General features: G+C 39.6%; 2 protein-coding genes across 4 annotated transcripts in view; both read right to left on the reverse strand.

Annotated features, from left to right (window-relative positions):
• Positions 1 to 14,656, reverse strand: part of tsen15 (TSEN15 tRNA splicing endonuclease subunit) — an 18,787-nt gene extending 4,131 nt beyond the window's left edge. Inside the window, exons 1-4 of one of the 2 annotated variants that reach the window (XM_079612456.1) lie at positions 14,641 to 14,656; positions 13,129 to 13,194; positions 12,963 to 13,044; positions 12,737 to 12,872 (exon numbers count right to left, since the gene is read on the reverse strand). In XM_079612456.1, the coding sequence (XP_079468582.1) occupies positions 12,737 to 12,872; positions 12,963 to 13,044; positions 13,129 to 13,182 (272 nt within the window). In that variant the 5' untranslated portion in view covers positions 13,183 to 13,194; positions 14,641 to 14,656. Of the gene's footprint in view, positions 1 to 12,736; positions 12,873 to 12,962; positions 13,045 to 13,128; positions 13,195 to 13,273; positions 13,703 to 14,640 lie in introns of those variants that run through there. The other variant, XM_079612455.1, reaches the window with a different exon arrangement.
• acbd5b (acyl-CoA binding domain containing 5b) lies at positions 13,618 to 19,516 on the reverse strand (the record flags this gene model as incomplete). 2 transcript variants are annotated; one of them, XM_079612443.1, is made up of 12 exons in its annotated part: positions 19,433 to 19,516; positions 19,050 to 19,145; positions 18,820 to 18,940; positions 18,572 to 18,644; positions 18,332 to 18,476; positions 17,857 to 17,991; positions 17,598 to 17,656; positions 16,457 to 16,646; positions 15,566 to 15,765; positions 15,035 to 15,082; positions 14,834 to 14,943; positions 13,618 to 14,734 (listed from the first exon to the last, which is right to left on the reverse strand). In XM_079612443.1, the coding sequence occupies exons 2-12, from the start codon at positions 19,135 to 19,137 to the stop codon at positions 14,716 to 14,718; spliced, it is 1,188 nt and encodes a 395-aa protein (XP_079468569.1). In that variant the 5' UTR covers positions 19,138 to 19,145; positions 19,433 to 19,516. The 2 variants fall into 2 exon arrangements, with proteins under 2 accessions (XP_079468569.1, XP_079468570.1); XM_079612444.1 differs by lacking the exon at positions 13,618 to 14,734 and having other exon boundaries at positions 14,830 to 14,943; positions 19,433 to 19,511.
• Positions 19,517 to 19,536: the final 20 nt, after the last annotated feature.

A 19,536-nucleotide genomic window follows, 5' to 3' on the forward strand; every position in this document is an offset into this window, starting at 1 on the left:
AAAATTATCTTATCGCCACCAAACTCGGTCAGCATGAAGTCAAGACATTGAGGACGCTAAATTGCGGACGGATTTTTGATATCTCGAACGGTTTGGCCGTGGCGAGGAAACGAAGTTATGGCGAGAAAAGAAAAACACAATGTGTTATAACGTCTTCATACATTTATTGATCTTGATGAAACTTCAGCAGTGCGTTTGTTGTAAGAGGGCGATCACATGGATGTGACTATTGTGAGTCAAAGTTATAGCGCCACCAACTGGCAGCAGGAAGTGTGTTACTTTTAAGATACTTTTGACTAAAGTGGGTGGGTTATTTTTACCTACAGTCACAAAACTCGGTCTGTATATTGTGCTTATCGATCCGGACAACTTTCTCATTTACAGTCATTAGCTCCGACCAACAGGAAGTCAGATATTTTGGTTTGAATGTGGTTTTGTCTCTCTCTGACAGAGTTCCCCCTGCCATTCTCTGTGTGTGTGTGTGTGTGTGTGTGTGTGTGTGTGTGTGTGTGTGTGTGTGGGGAGGGAGGGAGGGAGGGCACACACACAGACAGCCCCCCCCTTTTCTGTGTGTGTTTGGAGGGGAGCAGAAAGACTCACACTAGAGTGCGGATCGGGCCAAATTTTTCAGTCCGAGCCCGGCCCGCGTCCGACAGAGCAGTAACCGAACCCGACCCGAGCCCGACAGGCATAAAGATATTTATGTTCGAGCCCGACCCGAGCCCGACAGTTAAAATCCCATTTTTTTCTCATACTAATGACAATTGTACGTTTTTTTGTGTGGAAAGCCCGCTTTTATTAAGCAACTGTAGGAAGGCAATCGGAAATGTCAACAGGACAAGCGCATCAGCGCGCGGAGCAACAAGCGCTCTTGACACCTGGCGCGCGCACATTATGCACGCGTTTCGTTGTCACGGCTACATAAACAAATGTCCGCACACAGGAAGACGGATGTTATGGTAATATTTTACATGTATTTTAATCACAAAAACGAACGTTTGCATCAAGTGAAAGCATCAGGCACATCGGCTACCTACATAATAAGCTGTTTTAAATTTAAAATGTTCAATGCCTTATCGCGCTGATGTGACCGAGCCCGACCCGAACCCGAACATCATTTCTAAATATCTGTCCGAACCCGGCCCGGCCCGTCGGGTACCGGCGGGTCTCGTCGGGCTCGGGTCGGGTATCCATCCTCTAACTCACACTGATGCAAGCTCTAAAGCAGACTTCTTCTCGACAGTCAAAGCGGGGTTACGTTATTGCCCGTCGTGCACAGGAACCCGAAAGACAACGGGGTGGCGGCTTTATATATATATATATATATATATATATATATATATATATATATATATATATATATATATATATAAATAAATATAGCTGCAAGCAGCGATGGAGGGCCCAAGCCGGTGGCAGCGCCAGCCCGGTGCCTTTAGTGTAACTAAAGGCACCAGGGTGGCGGTGCCACCGGCTTGGGCCCGTAATCGCTGCTTGCAGCTATATTTATTAGGGCCCAAGCCTTGAAAAGGCGAAGGCCCTATTGTTTTTCTAAGGATTATTATTCTTCTTCTTCTTTATTATTATTACTACCTTTTGGGCACTTTTGGGGGCCTTAACGTGCTCAAAAACTCTTGAAACTTTGCACAAATGTCAGAACCCGCGGCCAACCCGTGGCCGCGCTGAAGCTGGGACCCGGGCGTGGCAGGGGGGCTCGGCAGCGCCCCCTGGAATGGGATTCAAAAACATGTCCATATATCAAACACGCTTGCATGTAATAATATGAAACTCGGTACACATATAGATCTCATCGGGCCGAACAACTTTCGTGCTCTAAGTTTTACGCCAGTCCAACAGGAAGTTAGCTATTATGGGCTGTATGGAAACGCATGTTCTGGCATTTGAAACACTTCTCCCAGAGAATTCATCCGATGACCACGAAACTCGGTGTGCATGAAGTCAAGACATGGAGGATGCTAAATTGCGAGGGGATTTTTGATATCTCGAACGGTTTGGCCGTGGCGAGGAAACAAATTTATGGCGAATATTAGAAACAGGAAGTGTGTTATAACATCCTCATACATTAACTGATCTTGATGAAACTTCAGCAGTGTGTTTGTTGTAAGAGGCCGATCACATGGATGTGACTATTGTGAGTCAAAGTTATAGCGCCACCAACTGGCAGCAGGAAGTGTGTCACTTTCAAAATGCTTTGAAATCACCCTCTTATTTTTACCGATTTGCTTCAAACTTCATCTGTATAATGTAAACACACGGCAGATGTAGACCTGTGAAAGGATTATTGATATCTTTAATACTGTTGCCATGGCAACGCATCAAACTTTAATATTCTTTTTTAAAGTTTTTGAGACTCTTAGCATACTTCAAATTGCATGAAACTCGACAGACACTTTACATTTATTGCCTAGTACACTTGTGCACAGTTTCAGAAACGGGCGTGGTAAGGGGCTCAGTAGCGCCACCTTTAGTCAAAAATGGGGTATTAGTTTTACCTACAGTAACAAAAATCGGTATCTATATTTATCTCCCCGATCCGGACAACTTTCTAATTGACAGTCATTAGCTCCGACCAACAGGAAGTCAGATATTTTGGTTTGAATGTGATTTGATGGGAATTTTGCCAGTCTCTCTCAGTGTCTGTGTGTGTGAGAGAGAAGGGGGGCTTTATTTTAACCCTTTCTCTGCTGTGTGGGACTTCTCGGGCACTTTTGGGGCCCTTAACGTGCTCAAAAACTCTTGAAACTTTGCACAAATGTTAGAACCCGCGGCCATCAGGGCCGGGTTGAAGCTGGTACCTGGGCGTGGCATGGGGGCTCGACAGCGCCCCCTGGAATAGGATTCGAACACTTGTCCATATATCAAACACGCTTGCATGAATAAGTATGAAACTCGGTACACATTTAGATATCATCGGGCCGAACAACTTTCGTGCTCTAAGTTTTACGCCAGTCCAACAGGAAGTCGGCTATTATGGGCTGTATGAAAATGCATGCCCCTGGAATTTGATATACTCCTCCAAGAAAAATTATCCTATCGCCACCAAACTCGGTCAGCATGAAGTAAAGACATTGAGGACGCTAAATTGCGGACGGATTTTTGATATCTCGAACGGTTTGGCCGTGGCGAGGAAACAAAGTTATGGCGAGAAAAGAGAAACACGATGTGTTATAACGTCTTCATACATTAATTGATCTTGATGAAACTTCAGCAGTGTGTTCGCTGTAAGAGGCCGATCACATGGATGTGACTATTGTGAGTCAAAGTTATAGCGCCACCAACTGGCAGCAGGAAGTGTGTCACTTTCAAAATGCTTTGAATTCACCCTCTTATTTTTACCCGATTTGCTTCAAACTTCATCTGTATAATGTAAACACACGACAGATGTAGACCTGTGAAAGGATTATTGATATCTTTAATACTGTCGCCATGGCAACGCTTTAAACTTTTATATTCTTTTTGGATGCATTTGAGGCTCTTAACATGCTTCAAATTGCATGAAACTCAACATGCATATCACATTTATTGCCTAGTACACTTGTGCGAAGTTTCAGAAACGGGCATGTTAAGGGGCTCAGTAGCGCCACCTTTAGTCAAAAATGGGGTATTAGTTTTACCTACAGTAACCAAACTCGGTACGTATATTCTTCTCCTCGATCCGGACAACTTTCTAATTTAGACTCATTAGCCCCGACCAACAGGAAGTCAGATATTTTGGTTTGAATGGGAGAAAATCTGAGAATGTTGCCAGTCTCTCTCAGTGTCTGTGTGTGTGAGAGAGGAGGGGGGCTTTATGTTAACCCTTTCTCTGCTGTGTGCGACTTCTCGGGCACTTATGGGGCCCTTGACGTGCTCAAAAACTCTTCAAACTTTGCACACAGGTCAGAACCCACAGCCATCAGGGCCGGGTTGAAGCTGGTGCCTGGGCGTGGCATGGGGGCTCGACAGCGCCCCCTGGAATGGGATTCGAACACTTGTCCATATATCAAACACGCTTACATGAATAAGTATGAAACTCGGTACACATTTAGATATCATCGGGCCGAACAACTTTCGTGCTCTAAGTTTTACGCCAGCCCAACAGGAAGTCGGCTATTATGGGTTGTATGAAAACGCATGCCCCTGGAATTTGATATACTCCTCCAAGAAAAATTATCCTATCGCCACCAAACTCGGTCAGCATGAAGTAAAGACATTGAGGATGCTAAATTGCGAACAGATTTTTGATATCTCGAACGGTTTGGCCGTGGCGAGGAAACAAAGTTATGGCGAGAAAAGAAAAACACAATGTGTTATAACGTCTTCATACATTTATTGATCTTGATGAAACTTCAGCAGTGTGTTTGTTGTAAGAGGGCTATCACATGGATGTGACTATTGTGAGTCAAAGTTATAGCGCCACCAACTGGCAGCAGGAAGTGTGTTACTTTCAAGATACTTTTGACTAAAGTGGGGGGGTTATTTTTACCTACAGTCACAAAACTCGGTCTGTATATTGTGCTTATCGATCCGGACAACTTTCTCATTTACAGTCATTAGCTCCGACCAACAGGAAGTCAGATATTTTGGTTTGAATGTGGTTTTGTCTCTCTCTGACAGAGTTCCCCCTGCCATTCTCTCTGTGTGTGTGTGGGGGGGGGGGGGGGGGAGGGAGGGACGGAGGGCACACACACAGACAGCCCCCCCCCCCCCTTTCTGTGTGTGTTTGGAGGGGAGCAGAAAGACTCACACTGATACAAGCTCTAAAGCAGTCTTCTTCTCGACAGTCAAAGCGGGGTTACGTTATTGCCCGTCGTGCACAGGAACCCGAAAGGCAACGGGGTGGCGGCTTTTTATATATATATATATATATAAATATAGCTGCAAGCAGCGATGGAGGGCCCAAGCCGGTGGCAGCGCCAGCCCGGTGCCTTTAGTGTAACTAAAGGCACCAGGGTGGCGGTGCCACCGGCTTGGGCCCGTAATCGCTGCTTGCAGCTATATTTAGGGCCCAAGCCTTGAAAAGGCGAAGGCCCTATTGTTTTCCATGGGATTATTATTTATTCTTCTTCTTTATTATTATTATATTACTACCTTTTGGTCACTTTTGGGGGCCTTAACGTGCTCAAAAACTCTTGAAACTTTGCACAAATGTCAGAACCCGCGGCCATTAGGGCCCGACTGAAGCTGGGACCCGGGCGTGGCAGGGGGGCTCGACAGCGCCCCCTGGAATGGGATTCAAAAACATGTCCATATCTCAAACACGCTTGCATGTAATAATATGAAACTCGGTACACGTATAGATCTCATCGGGCCGAACAACTTTCGTGCTCTAAGTTTTACGCCAGTCCAACAGGAAGTCGGTTATTATGGGCTGTATGGAAACGCATGTTCTGGCATTTGAAACACTTGTCCTAGAGAATTCATCGGATGACCACGAAACTCGGTGTGCATGAAGTCAAGACATGGAGGATGATAAATTGCGAGGGGATTTTTGATATCTCGAACGGTTTGGCCGTGGCGAGGAAACGAATTTATGGCGAATATTGGAAACAGGAAGTGTGTTATAACATCCTCATACATTAACTGATCTTGATGAAACTTCAGCAGTGTGTTCGCTGTAAGAGGCCGATCACATGGATGTGAGTATTGTGAGTCAAAGTTATAGCGCCACCAACTGGCAGCAGGAAGTGTGTCACTTTCAAAATGCTTTGAAATCACCCTCTTATTTTTACCCGATTTGCTTCAAACTTCATCTGTATAATGTAAACACACGACAGATGTAGACCTGTGAAAGGATTATTGATATCTTTAATACTGTCGCCATGGCAACGCTTTAAACTTTTATATTCTTTTTGGATGCATTTGAGGCTCTTAACATGCTTCAAATTGCATGAAACTCAACATGCATATCACTTTTATTGCTTAGTACACTTGTGCGAAGTTTCAGAAACGGACGTGGTGGAGGGGCTCAGTAGCGCCACCTTTAGTCAAAAATGGGGTATTAGTTTTATCTACAGTAACCAAACTCGGTACGTATATTCTTCTCTTCGAGCCGGACAACTTTCTAATTTACAGTCATTAGCTCCGACCAACAGGAAGTCAGATATTTTGGTTTGAATGTGATATATTGATATATTTTAGACTCCGAGTTTTTAGCGGTGGTTGATTTTATTCACACCAAACTTTTTCAACATGATGAAAATACATTAAAGATGCTAAATTATGAACGGATATTAAATATCTCAAACGGTTTTGCTGTGGCGAGGGATTAAAGTAATGTCCAGAAAGGAATCACTAAAAGCCTCATATCTTCTAAAAATTTTATTATACACCATTTATTTCTATATAAAAGTATACAAATATCAGAACTAAACCCATTTTGTTCTTTTTTTCAATTTAAGAATTATGTATAAGTTAAAAAACAGCCAGAATGCGCTATTTAGTAAAAAAATAAGTCATACATAGGGCAATACTGCCCTCTTGTGTTCGAAATCAGGTAGGCCCATTGTATATTGTATTTATATATAAATATATTAGTGACTGTGAGAATATTTTCCTACGGGTTAATCGATGTGTGATTAAAGCGGGGGCTTTTAAATCGCTAACTTAAAAGCCAAAGTAGTAGCCTACTGGACGTCCAGTAGGAATGAACTAAAACACATTCACTATGTTCTGCTCATAGACTGTAAAAAAATGGTTCTGCTCGTTCCTCGCCGTGAACGCGTTACCCGTGTAGCCGTGAGCATTTAGTTTCATTTTAAACATAGCGCCATTTCGGGGGTGGGATTGCTTGAATTGCGTGTTCAATATTCCGTCATCATCTTTTCAGTCAGCTGTCCACCCATGATTAATGAAATTGGACTCCTTGTGCTGATCTTTGCTGCGACTCTCATTCAGCTCACGATTTATTAAGCGGACACGTTCAGGTTTTAATTGTAGGTTAGTGCCCGTTCTCTAACTGAACTAAATTATTTTAACACACACACACACACACACACACACACATCAAATCGACGGTGGAGCGCGATGATATATTTAATATATCTGTATATTTGAATATCTGTATATTTTTCCCACCGGTTAACCAACGTGTGACACCAGCGAGGGGTTTTAAATCGCTAATATAAAAGTGAAAGTAAGTATGATTATGGTGGCGCTCGCAGTGCGCTCGAATGAATTCCTATGAAAGTAGAAATTAACTAAAAAAACGTTCGCTCTGTTCTGCTCACTCCTCGCGTTGGACGCGCACCGTTATGAATGCCTGTGCAGCCGTGAGCTTTTTTAGTTTAATTTTAAAATTAGCGCCATTTCGGGGGCGGGTATAGGCTATTGCTTGAATTTATTTTGCAAAAACACGTGCTATATTTCAGATCAATATATTTGTTTTCCTTAAAATTATTCTCATCTGAATTACAAATAATGTATTTCTGTATAAAATAATACTATGACTAAAAATGCATTTGATGTTTCTTTTTCAATCAATAACTTAAAAATAAACGGATTAGGCTACTGCTCTGTTTGAGGACTAGAAATTAAAACCAATGCAATATGATGAATGTCCAAAAGATGGCACCGACAGACTGTTTTAAACGAGGTTGGATAAATATTTCTTGTTTTTAAACAGTGTACGTGTGCGCGCGTGCGCGCGCGCGTGTGTGTGTGTGTGTGTGTGTGTGTGTGTGTGTGCGCGTGCAATCAGTCCCAGGTAAGAGGCATGAATGATGGGAATTGGACTTCTGGGAGTGAGGTTAATATTCCGGAGACGGTTCCCTCAGGTTGTGAAAAGGAGGTGGCGCGGGAGCCCCAATAGTAACCAACTGCAGAACCCCAGAACCATACGTCATAGCAGTGTGATCACGACAGCGCCAGCCTAAAAGTCTGATGCCAGAAGTGGGCGTGGCCAGACATTGCGCTACTTCTGTGTTTCAAAGTTTAAAACAATGCTGATATATTTTTTTTTGAACGATTTCATTACAAATGTTTATTTAATATATATATATATATGAAATATTATAAAATATAATAACAATGTTTTGTCCTATTAACAAAAGACAGACAATGTACTATGAACAAATGTTAATAGTTTTTTAAAAGTTAAAATGATACTTTATGCATTTGGTTAGTGTCAAATGATTAACAATATAAATTGAACAAAGTTTAAAACAAACAAAATAATTAAACGAAAACAAAGCTTGAACATTTGATTTAATTGAAAAGCATTTTTTAAATAAAATTTGTTTTTTTCCTCTGAAATAGCAAAAGCATCGCACACTAGCTGTACCTGCTCTAAATAAATAATAGTCATTAAATAAAAATACAAAATCGAAATAAATAAATTATATTTTATTGTTATTTTTTTTAATTCTTGTTCTGTTCTGAATATCAATACATTTAAAGGATTTGTTGTGGAATATTTTGAGTATCATAATAAAATCAGAACAATTCTCGTTTTAGTGATTTTTTTTTTTTTTTTTTTTTTTCACTGTTCTAATCAGGTCAGGCAAGTCAAATTCTTTGTCTTGTCCCTTAAAAAATGTAATATATATATATATACCACACTTCATATGAATTTTTGGTGTTGTGTACTTACAATGGCTGCTGATTTCATGTGTCCGTTAAGTCCATGAGACTGTAGGGTGTCTAATTTTTCATTTTAGGTTTCAGAAGGGTGCTCCCGCATACTTTGTGGTTGATATGTGCCCTCGATGCGCACTTTTGCAGAACCCACACTGATGCAAGCTCTAAAGCAGACTTCTTCTGGACAATCAAAGCGGAGTTACGTTATTGCCCGTTGTGCACAGGAACCCTAAAGGCACCGGGGTGGCGGTTTTTTATATATATATATATATATATATAAAAATATAGCTGCAAGCAGCGATGGAGGGCCCAAGGCGGTGGCACCGCCACCCTGGTGCCTTTAGTGCAACTAAAGGCACCGGGGTGGCGGTGCCACCGGCTTGGGCCCGTAATCGCTGCTTGCAGCTATATTTATTATTATTATTATTATTTTACTACCTTTTGGGCACTTTTGGGGGCCTTAACGTGCTCAAAAACTCTTGAAACTTTGCACAAATGTCAGAACCTGCGGCCATCAGGGCCCGACTGAAGCTGGGACCCGGGCGTGGCAGGGGGGCTCGCCAGCGCCCCCTGGAATGGGATTCAAAAACATGTCCATATCTCAAACACGCTTGCATGTAATAATATGAAACTCGGTACACATATAGATCTCATCGGGCCGAACAACTTTCGTGCTCTAAGTTTTACGCCAGTCCAACAGGAAGTCGGTTATTATGGGCTGGATGGAAACGCATGTTCTGGCATTTGAAACACTTGTCCTAGAGAATTCATCGGATGACCACGAAACTCGGTGTGCATGAAGTCAAGACATGGAGGATGCTAAATTGCGAGGGGATTTTTGATATCTCGAACGGTTTGGCCGTGGCGAGGAAACGAATTTATGGCGAATATTGGAAACAGGAAGTGTGTTATAACATCCTCATACATTAACTGATCTTGATGAAACTTCAGCAGTGTGTTTGTTGTAAGAGGCCGATCACATGGATGTGACTATTGTGAGTCAAAGTTATAGCGCCACCAACTGGCAGCAGGAAGTGTGTCACTTTCAAAATGCTTTGAAATCACCCTCTTATTTTTACCCGATTTGCTTCAAACTTCATCTGTATAATGTAAACACACGGCAGATGTAGACCTGTGAAAGGATTATTGATATCTTAAATACTGTTGCCATGGCAACGCATCAAACTTTAATATTCTTTTTGGGTGCATTTGAGGCTCTTAACATGCTTCAAATTGCATGAAACTCAACATGCATATCAGATTTATTAGGTACTAGGCATGTGTGAAGTTTCAGAAACGGGCGTGGTAAGGGGCTCAGTAGCGCCACCTTTAGTCAAAAATGGGGTATTAGTTTTACCTACAGTAACAAAAATCGGTATTTATATTTATCTCCCCGAGCCGGACAACTTTCTAATTTACAGTCATTAGCTCCGACCAACAGGAAGTCAGATATTTTGGTTTGAATGTGATTTGATGGGAATTTTGCCAGTCTCTCTCAGTGTCTGTGTGTGTGAGAGAGGAGGGGGGCTTTATTTTAACCCTTTCTCTGCTGTGTGGGACTTCTCGGGCACTTTTGGGGCCCTTAACGTGCTCGAAAACTCTTGAAACTTTGCACACAGGTCAGAACCTGCGGCCATTAGAGCCGGACTGAAGCTGGTTCCCGGGCGTGGCAGGGGAGCTCAACAGCGCCCCCTTGAACGTGGTCCGAAAAACTTGGTCCATATATCAAACACATTTGCATGTAATAATATGAAACTCGGTACACATTTAGATATCATCGGGCCGAACAACTTTCGTGCTCTAAGTTTTACGCCAGTCCAACAGGAAGTCGGCTATTATGGGTTGTATGAAAACGCATGCCCCTGGAATTTGATATACTCCTCCAAGAAAAATTATCCTATCGCCACCAAACTCAGTCAGCATGAAGTAAAGACATTGAGGACGCTAAATTGCGGACGGATTTTTGATATCTCGAACGGTTTGGCCGTGGCGAGGAAACAAAGTTATGGCGAGAAAAGAAAAACACAATGTGTTATAACGTCTTCATATATTTATTGATCTTGATGAAACTTCAGCAGTGTGTTTGTTGTAAGAGGGCGATCACATGGATGTGGCTATTGTGAGTCAAAGTTATAGCGCCACCAACTGGCAGCAGGAAGTGTGTTACTTTCAAGATACTTTTGACTAAAGTGGGGGGGTTATTTTTACCTACAGTCACAAAACTCGGTCTGTATATTGTGCTTATCGATCCGGACATCTTTCTCATTTACAGTCATTAGCTCCGACCAACAGGAAGTCAGATATTTTGGTTTGAATGTGGTTTTGTCTCTCTCTGACAGAGTTCCCCCTGCCATTCTCTCTCTGTGTGTGTGTGTGTGTGTGTTAGTCCAGTGAGATACTGGAGGAGGAGGAGGGGGGGGGGGGGGGGGGGGAGAGGGAGGGCACACACACAGACAGCCCCCCCCCCTTTTCTGTGTGTGTTTGTAGGGGAGCAGAAAGACTCACACTGATACAAGCTCTAAAGCAGACTTCTTCTCGACAGTCAAAGCGGGGTTACGTTATTGCCCGTCGTGCACAGGAACCCGAAAGGCAACGGGGTGGCGGCTTTTTATATATATATATATATATATATATATATATATATATATATATATATATATATATATATATATATAAATAAATATAGCTGCAAGCAGCGATGGAGGGCCCAAGCCGGTGGCAGCGCCAGCCCGGTGCCTTTAGTGTAACTAAAGGCACCAGGGTGGCGGTGCCACCGGCTTGGGCCCGTAATCGCTGCTTGCAGCTATATTTAATGTTGTAAATGCTATGAATAAAAGTTATTATAAAGCATTACCTTATGTTTTTTTTCACAGATTTTTATAGGGTAAATGCATTTTTTAAATAAATACACATTAGATGTTTGTAGTACCTGAAAAATACCAAAGAAATAGGTGTCCAAGTAAAAAAGAAATGGGAGTTGGTTTTCAGCCAACAGCTTGAGGCAAGGGGTGTGGCTACCTGCTTGTTCGACCAATAGCAGACAGGGAGTCTTTTAATTACATTTTGAGTTGCAGGGGCCGTGTAAATCTCTTAACAGCTTGTGATGGGAGAAACTACGCCTTCTGAAACTGAATCAATTGACCAACTGGTCAAAATTGTGTAAATGGAATGAAAACTAATATGTAACATCAAAATATGTAATAATAATATAATTAAATATTTAAAAAAGCGTTATTTTATTAATGCGTAGTGCTTGTTTTGTGTTATTACTAGGCAGGTCCTGGCAAACTAGGTCAATTAGAAGCAATTCAATATGCACTTTTTGTATTATATAGCCTACACAGAAGTATTAAAATTCAATAAGTGAATTAAAAATTAAACCACATTATAAACACTCGATCATGGGTTCACCAAACCAACACCATCCAGCAGAGTACGGTAAAATCGGAATTATGAAATGTTTCGAAACCAAGGTTCGTGACTTGCGAATTTAATACAACCCAGCAAACACAGAGGCCACGTCCGAAATCACATACTCTCGAGTAACGTTAGATACTTATAAGTTATTTCTAATACGTTATTACTTCTCGACCACCACAAAAAAAAAAAAGTATGTTCTATATAGTATGTAGTGTGTAGTATGAATGTAATCCGGACGTACAACATTCGCCATGTTGTCATTATCATGTGACCTAGCAGTAGTATGTCACTTTACTGCCATTTACAAATCCTCTCCCGTGGCCTCATGGGATAGTAAAGTGTCCATCATGTGCACACTTCAGAATCTCACCGGGAGTAGTAGGTCATCCGGGGACTTTTTGCCTACTCTTTTATGATTACTGTGAATTCGGACATAATTCTTTTGTCACATTTCGGATAACATGTAGTAGGGAAGTATGCGATTTCGGATGCAGCCAGTATGTTACTTTCCTTCAATGCTCCCATATGGTTACGATTTTTATTGGAACCAAATAAGAAAATTCTGGGAACGTTCTCGGACAGTTATTTTTTGGTAAAGAAAATCTACCATCAGATCGTTGCAGGGAGTTTTTTGTTTTGTTTGTGAGAACCTAAATACACCCCTATGGTTGTTTTTAGGTTTGTTTTCACGACTTTGATACTTCGCAGCTGCTTAGTAAATGCTGACGGTGTCTCCTACTCTCTGTGTTTGATGGATCTGTGTGAAGGCAGAGGGTAGATCATCTGAACTGCTTCTCCTTCCTTCTCTCGACCCTCCAGCAGAACCGCCTGTAACTCGGGGCAGGAAACTCTAACCACCTCCTTCCATTTACGCACTTCAAAGGGAAAGACAAAAAAGTTATTTAGCACTAGTCTCTTTTTTTTTTTACATACCACTTCTAACTACAATTTTACATTTTCCTCACCCTCCGTCAGTTCCATGTACACCAGGAAAGCAGCATATACTTGAGCACTGTCACCGACATCTAAATGCATCAGGTCTTGGTACTAAAGAGGAGAACAAATGAATTGTCACTTATCCAAACATGCAGTGCATCAATTCATCATAACCGGAATGTGACTCGCTCTTACGACGGGGTGCTGCTGGATCCAGTTCGGGGGATCTGCTCGATTTGCTTCGTCCATCAAACCCTCCTCCTGCAGTTTTCCATAAACCGCAAATGTAATCAATGCATGTAACAAAAAGTGTGTTTTCAGATTTACCACGTGTACATACAATCGTATTTACTCGAACGTCCAATCACGTGAGGAAGTTAATATTCATGAGACAATATCAGAGACGTCCATTCGCCAGCTGACTGGCGTTTGCATAACGTTACTATCGTCTGCAGTGTTCTAGTAGTAGACCATCCATCCTAAATAGTGTTTATGTCCGAAAAAGAAGATAGCTGTCTCGTTAGTCAATGTCTTAATTGTTTTTCATGGACGTCTTCTACCCCGTGTACAGCTTGAAGTTAGCAACAAGCTTTTGAACACAATCAGATTGTTATTGTCCTGTCTTTAATTGCGTCCGTGTAGAAAACACTACCGTAACTCAATGGGCCCACATCAAGTCACTTTAATTTGAGGAATCTTTATTTAGTCATCTAAAGATTGTACAGATGCGTGTCTGTCCGTCTATCTCTCTCTCTATCTATCTCTATCTATCAAACATACATCCTTTCAAATTCGTTTTTCACCTCGCCTGCTTGACAATAACAACAGACTAATAAGTACTGTATGCCTGCCTTGTAAAAAATAAACGACTTAAATTCTTGCACTTACAATGGTCCACACTCCACATACACAAAGTATAGCTATACTCTAGTCTAGAAGACATTTATATCAGAAATATTTCAAGTCTGTGCTGCTTAGCTTTTCTCTTTGGTACAGTGAATTAATCCACACACATTTTATTTTTATTTTCAATCCCTCATTTGGAAAAGCTTCAACATATGATCTTCCTTGGCATTTGGTCTCTGTCCATGTCAAAATACTTTATTTTTCCAGCATTTCTCCTCTTTGAAATGTAATCTCTAAGAAGTAAATGAAAAATGTAACATGTAATGTGTTGATCTTTAAAAGGCTGAGATGAATTAAAACGACTGTAAACTAAACAAACACGACACACAATAGAAAATAAATGTATATTATATACATACACGACTGTTCAAACGTCTATCCAAAATACAGTACACTCAGTAATGTGAAACATTTTTACAATTGAACTATTTTAATACATTGTAAAATGCATTTTATTCCTGTGATGGTAAAGCTGAATATTCATCATCATTACTCCAGTCTTCAGTGTCACATGATCCTTCAGAAATCAATCTAATATGATGATTTGCACCTCCCAAATTATTATTTTTTTTGCTATTATTATCAGGGTTGAAAACAGTTGTGTTGCTCAATATTTTAGTGAAAACCGTGATACATTTTCCAGAATTCTTTGATGAATAAAATTTTGAAATGAACAGCTTTTATTCAGATGGAAATCTCATATAACATTATACATGACTTTACTGTCACTTTTGATATTTTTATGTGTCCTTGCTGAATACTAGTATTAATTTCTGAGGCTAGTGTTACATCATAACGTACACTTATGATATATCCAGATATTTCCAGACCGTCTGAAAGTCCTCAGGAGCTGTAGTACAGTTGGTTTCTGATTCTTCATTTCACTCTTAACCATCTAAAACCACAACAGGATGCAATGCAGACATGTTTTACTCAACATTTTTTCTGATGAAAAAAAGGTGTTTAATATAGCCTAGTTAACAGCACAGCTCACCTCCTTCTCTTCAGTAAGTAAAACTGCACCAGCCAGTGCACAGCAAACGGCCAGATAACTGTCAGCACCGCAGCGAAGGGGGGCGAGTTTAAAGTCCACCAGGACCATCTCTGAAACACAGATACAATTAAACATTTCTGTTAATATAAAACAGAATTTCATACTATTGCATTCCATATATTTGACGTCACATAAACAGACCTTTTTTGATGGCTTGGAGAGTAACGTTTTGAGAGGAGGGATTTCAGCCTAAAACCAAACATAGGCAAAGAAATATTTAAATGAATAGCAACTTTAACTGTTCTCAAGGTTTTAATAGAATTATTGAAGGTGATTATGTTGTTTAATGGTATTTATTTACCATAAAATATTATGTTAAGATGCTAAAAATGTAACTTTGTCATCACAGGCAAAAAAAAAAAAATACATTTGAACATATATTCAAATAGAAAATATTTTTTATTTTTTTATTTACCGTACATTTCATGTCTCATCCGCTTCCATCTATGATTTTTAGCTTGTTATGTTGCATGATTTTGCAAACTGGTATTTCTTACCATATTATTTTAATGCAATGTCTTCATTATAAACACGCTGGTTTGTAACACAAATTGTTTTAACATTTACCGCACAGAAAAAAATAAGGTGTATTAAACAGATCCAGTCTTTGGAATCTACAGTCTAGACTTCTGGTTGCATGTATTGAGCCATATATTTTGATGCTGGTCTTACTTGTGATGCCGTAAGATGTTCCAGTGTGGTCAGTCTGTGCAGCACATCCTGCATGTTGTCCTGTAACTGCGACAGTATCACAGCGATCTCTGTGTTAAACGCTCTTTTGTCCGTTCTGTCTTCTGTCTCCCAGCGCTGACCATTTCCTTGGAAACTGCACTCATGTTTGTCAGGTAGGCTAGTTCCCATTAACTGATGGCCTGAGAGCATATTTAAAAAAAATCATCCATTTTTGCTTCCACTAATTCCCATTCACAGATCAAACATAGACACGGTTATATAATTAAACAGTATATACCTAAATTGTAATGACTAAGCATTTAAATATCATCTTACAAAGACATTATATTGAGAGATATAGAGCAACAACTGATATATATGTATTTTATGCAAGTCGTCTATACTGTTATAAAGATTGTATCGATTTATATGACATGCTATCAGAATTTCATATTATCTTTTGGCCATATCAATATCAGCAACTGCACCAAATTTAATATGTTTGCTCAATTTGGGCCTTTGAATAAATTGAGGTGTATTTTTCCTTAAGGTTCAATAAACTCTTCCATTTATATATATGACTATTATTTCATATCATTTACAGGGTTAAAATGATCTGAAAGTGTGTATTTTCTTTCTTTTTATAATACAAATACGAGCCCATGGTGATGAAAGGAAATAAATATCAATAAAAACTATAATGAATGCCACAATGCAATATTAGAGTCTTGCCTTATTAGGGAATTATTTTCTGCATGGGAGAAGTATAATAGTATTCACCCCCATTGTAAGTTTATATAAATGCTGGTGGAAAATTGGCTTGTTGATCACATTATTGCTTGTTGACGTCATGGTGCTCAAGACTTATTCAAACACTGACTCGAGCCCAACCTCTTCCTCTGCCTGGGGAGATCCTGTCAGTTTGGACGGTTCCAAGTGTCGGCGGGACGGGGACGGGGGGTGTAACTCCCTGTGGTTTTCCATCCTGACTCCCACACTGAGGCTCTCTGTTTTCCCCTTGTTGCATGTTGGCCCCAACCACGTTCACTTCTGCCAAATGGACCCTGGGAACTCTTGAACACTAGGGAGAGCATCGCATACTACCATTTATTTTGCTCTGACATGACATGTCATGACAAACAAATGCATTTCTTCCTTTGGTTCTCTCTCTCTCTCTCTCCAAAAAATGTCACAGGCATATTTTTGTGCTAACTATCAATTGGTGGACTTCAGTTGATGTCACTTAATCCATGGTTTGCCAAGGATTTCAAGTCATACTTTGTTTTTTTCCCAGGAATCACACAACCCTTACAAATCTCTGCTGATGTATGGATGATGCATCAGAGTGACCTAAAATAGCATGATGGATTATATGGATTCAACCCAGTTATAGATCTCTTAATGATTGTTGTTTCAAGGGTTTGTCTGAAGTTAACCAGCTTATTAATAAGAGCACTGAAGTGAATCTCACAAAACATGGCCAGGTCACATTGCACGCCAAAATTAAGAGAAACCTTTTTTTTTTTATAAACTTGATAAGTCATTTGATCAGACTTTTACATTGTTACAAAAATTCTATTTCAAATAAATGCTGTTCTGTTGAACTTACCATTCATCAAAGAATACTGAAAAAAAAGGTTTATTGTTTCCACAACTGTGATGATATTAAGAATAATTTCTTGAGCAGCAATTCATCATATTAGAATGATTTCTGAAGGATCATGTGACACTGATGCTGTAAATTCAGTTTTGCATCACAGGAATAAATAACATTTTAAAACATATTCGAATAGAAAACTGTAATTTTTTTATTTATTTCACAATATTACAGCTTTTACTGTATTTTTGATCAAATAAATGCAGCCTTGGTGAGCATAAGAGACTTCTTTCAAAAACATTACCAACCTTACTAATAAAATAAGTTTTTTTATTATGCAAAATATAATATATTTTATTTATTTAACTTGATTTTGAGGTGCAATATGTGTATGAGCCTGTAAAAGAATTGAAAACATCCGTATAAAGACTGTACCTTCTCTTGTGTTGCTGGTTTTTCCATCGAGCAACTGTATATCTCACCATCTGAGTCATCTGTGTGATATTTGGTGAGAATGATGTCATCAAATAATATTTTTTTAAACACACAGTTTATAACAGACACTTTGTTGAAATTATCTGCCAATGTGATTTCACTAAATGGCGGCAGAATATTTTCTAATCAGAATATACACAGCTATACACTATAACTTGGGCCCGGACACAAAAATGCAAACTGATGGAAACTAACATACCATAAGCCAGTTCCTCGTCTTCCTCATCAGTGTTGAGAGAACTATGAGTGCCATTGGTTGAGGAGGACACGCTGTTCTCTTCACTTTCATTAAACACTGGTACACTTCCTCTTTCTGCTGCACAGGTGCTCAAGTCTGCAGAGTAAAAAAGTCATTAAATATAGTGTATTCATCATTTCAGGAGATTTAAACACTTTTTTTCTCACACAAAAAAAACAGCTCTCTGTCTTGACAATTATTTCACAATATAAAGGCCCAAAGTTGTTGCTTTTACCTTTCTTCTTCTCATCCATCTCCATGTCATCTTCTATATTTCCCCCCTCTTCAACTTTCTCATCATCATCATCATCATCATCATCATCATAAATTTTTCCATCTTTAGTGCTTCCTGTTTCTACATTCATTAAAATGTTAATTAAAGGAGCTTAAATAAGGTCAGATGGTTTAGGAATTTAAATAATTTTAGGAAAAGTACCTGTGGATAATATTGCTGCATTACTGGTCGCATCGTCATCATCATCATCATCATCATCATCATCATCATCCACTATTTCATAAAATGGATCAAGAGCGTCCAATAATTCTGCCATCCTGTCTGTGACTGGGAGGGTTTCTATTATCTATGATAAAACATTTGATTGTTTGTGGTTTAAACTATTTTAGTGATGCCTCAATATGAGAGAGCTTCATCTCTGTAATCTATACAACTACCAACCAATTGTATTTCCTGAACATATTCCATCATGGCTTGGTCCTTTGATATGTTGCCCAAGGCTTTCCATGCCTCCCTGCAAACAACACGTGTCTGGGGTTAATATGCATATCTGGCTTGCTGCTCAAGTTATTCTTTAAATCATTCTTTGACAACATGTCAACATTTCTGTTAAACTAAACACTAAATTCACAAAGAACATGTAGTTATAAATAATCTGAAAAATCATTCTTTCATTGGATAAGAATTACCATTTAGCCTTGCCAATAGGATCCCAAGAGTTTGGTTTTAGGGTGTTACAAGGTCCTGCCGTAGCTTGTTTGTAGTAACTGTATAACATAACCAGCATATCATCGGACAGGTCATATGAGCCTGTGTGAAATAAAGGAAGAATGATTAAAAATACGTTTTTTTTATGTTGTTGTTTATTTATAAATGAAACCATGAAGTTCAATACTTGACATTCATATTTAGGTATTACCATCCTCAGGTAAATTTCTGATGACTTTGACAGCTGCTTCAAACCTCCTCTGAATAGATTTGGGATCTTCCATTGTCATTCGTCTCATGGACAGGTCTGCACATCATGATTGAAAGATGTCAGCAAATTAAACATTTAACAAATAGACGTGGATGAAAAAGCAAATCACGTTAATACGGTAATCATTTAAATGCACACTAAATTCTTATTTGATATGTTAAATATATTTGATATTGAACAACTTTAGTTAATTAGTTTAATATCAGCAATTTCATTAACCTTTCGCCATACAAAAAAACTAAGACTCAAAAATTGCCTTTAAGAGTATTACAAATGCCACTGAACAACAACAAATAACTCTGAATAACTACTGAATAACTTACCTCCTGTGTTTCGTCCATCTGAAAATGCTGCTAAGGTGTCCTAGGTATTAACTGAAACAAGTGCAGTTTGGGTGATGTAGTCTCCAATGAACCTGGCCACCATA

Source organism: Phoxinus phoxinus, assembly GCF_949152265.1.
Source record: "Phoxinus phoxinus genome assembly, chromosome: 5".
In the NCBI taxonomy this organism is placed as follows: Eukaryota; Metazoa; Chordata; class Actinopteri; order Cypriniformes; family Leuciscidae; genus Phoxinus; species Phoxinus phoxinus.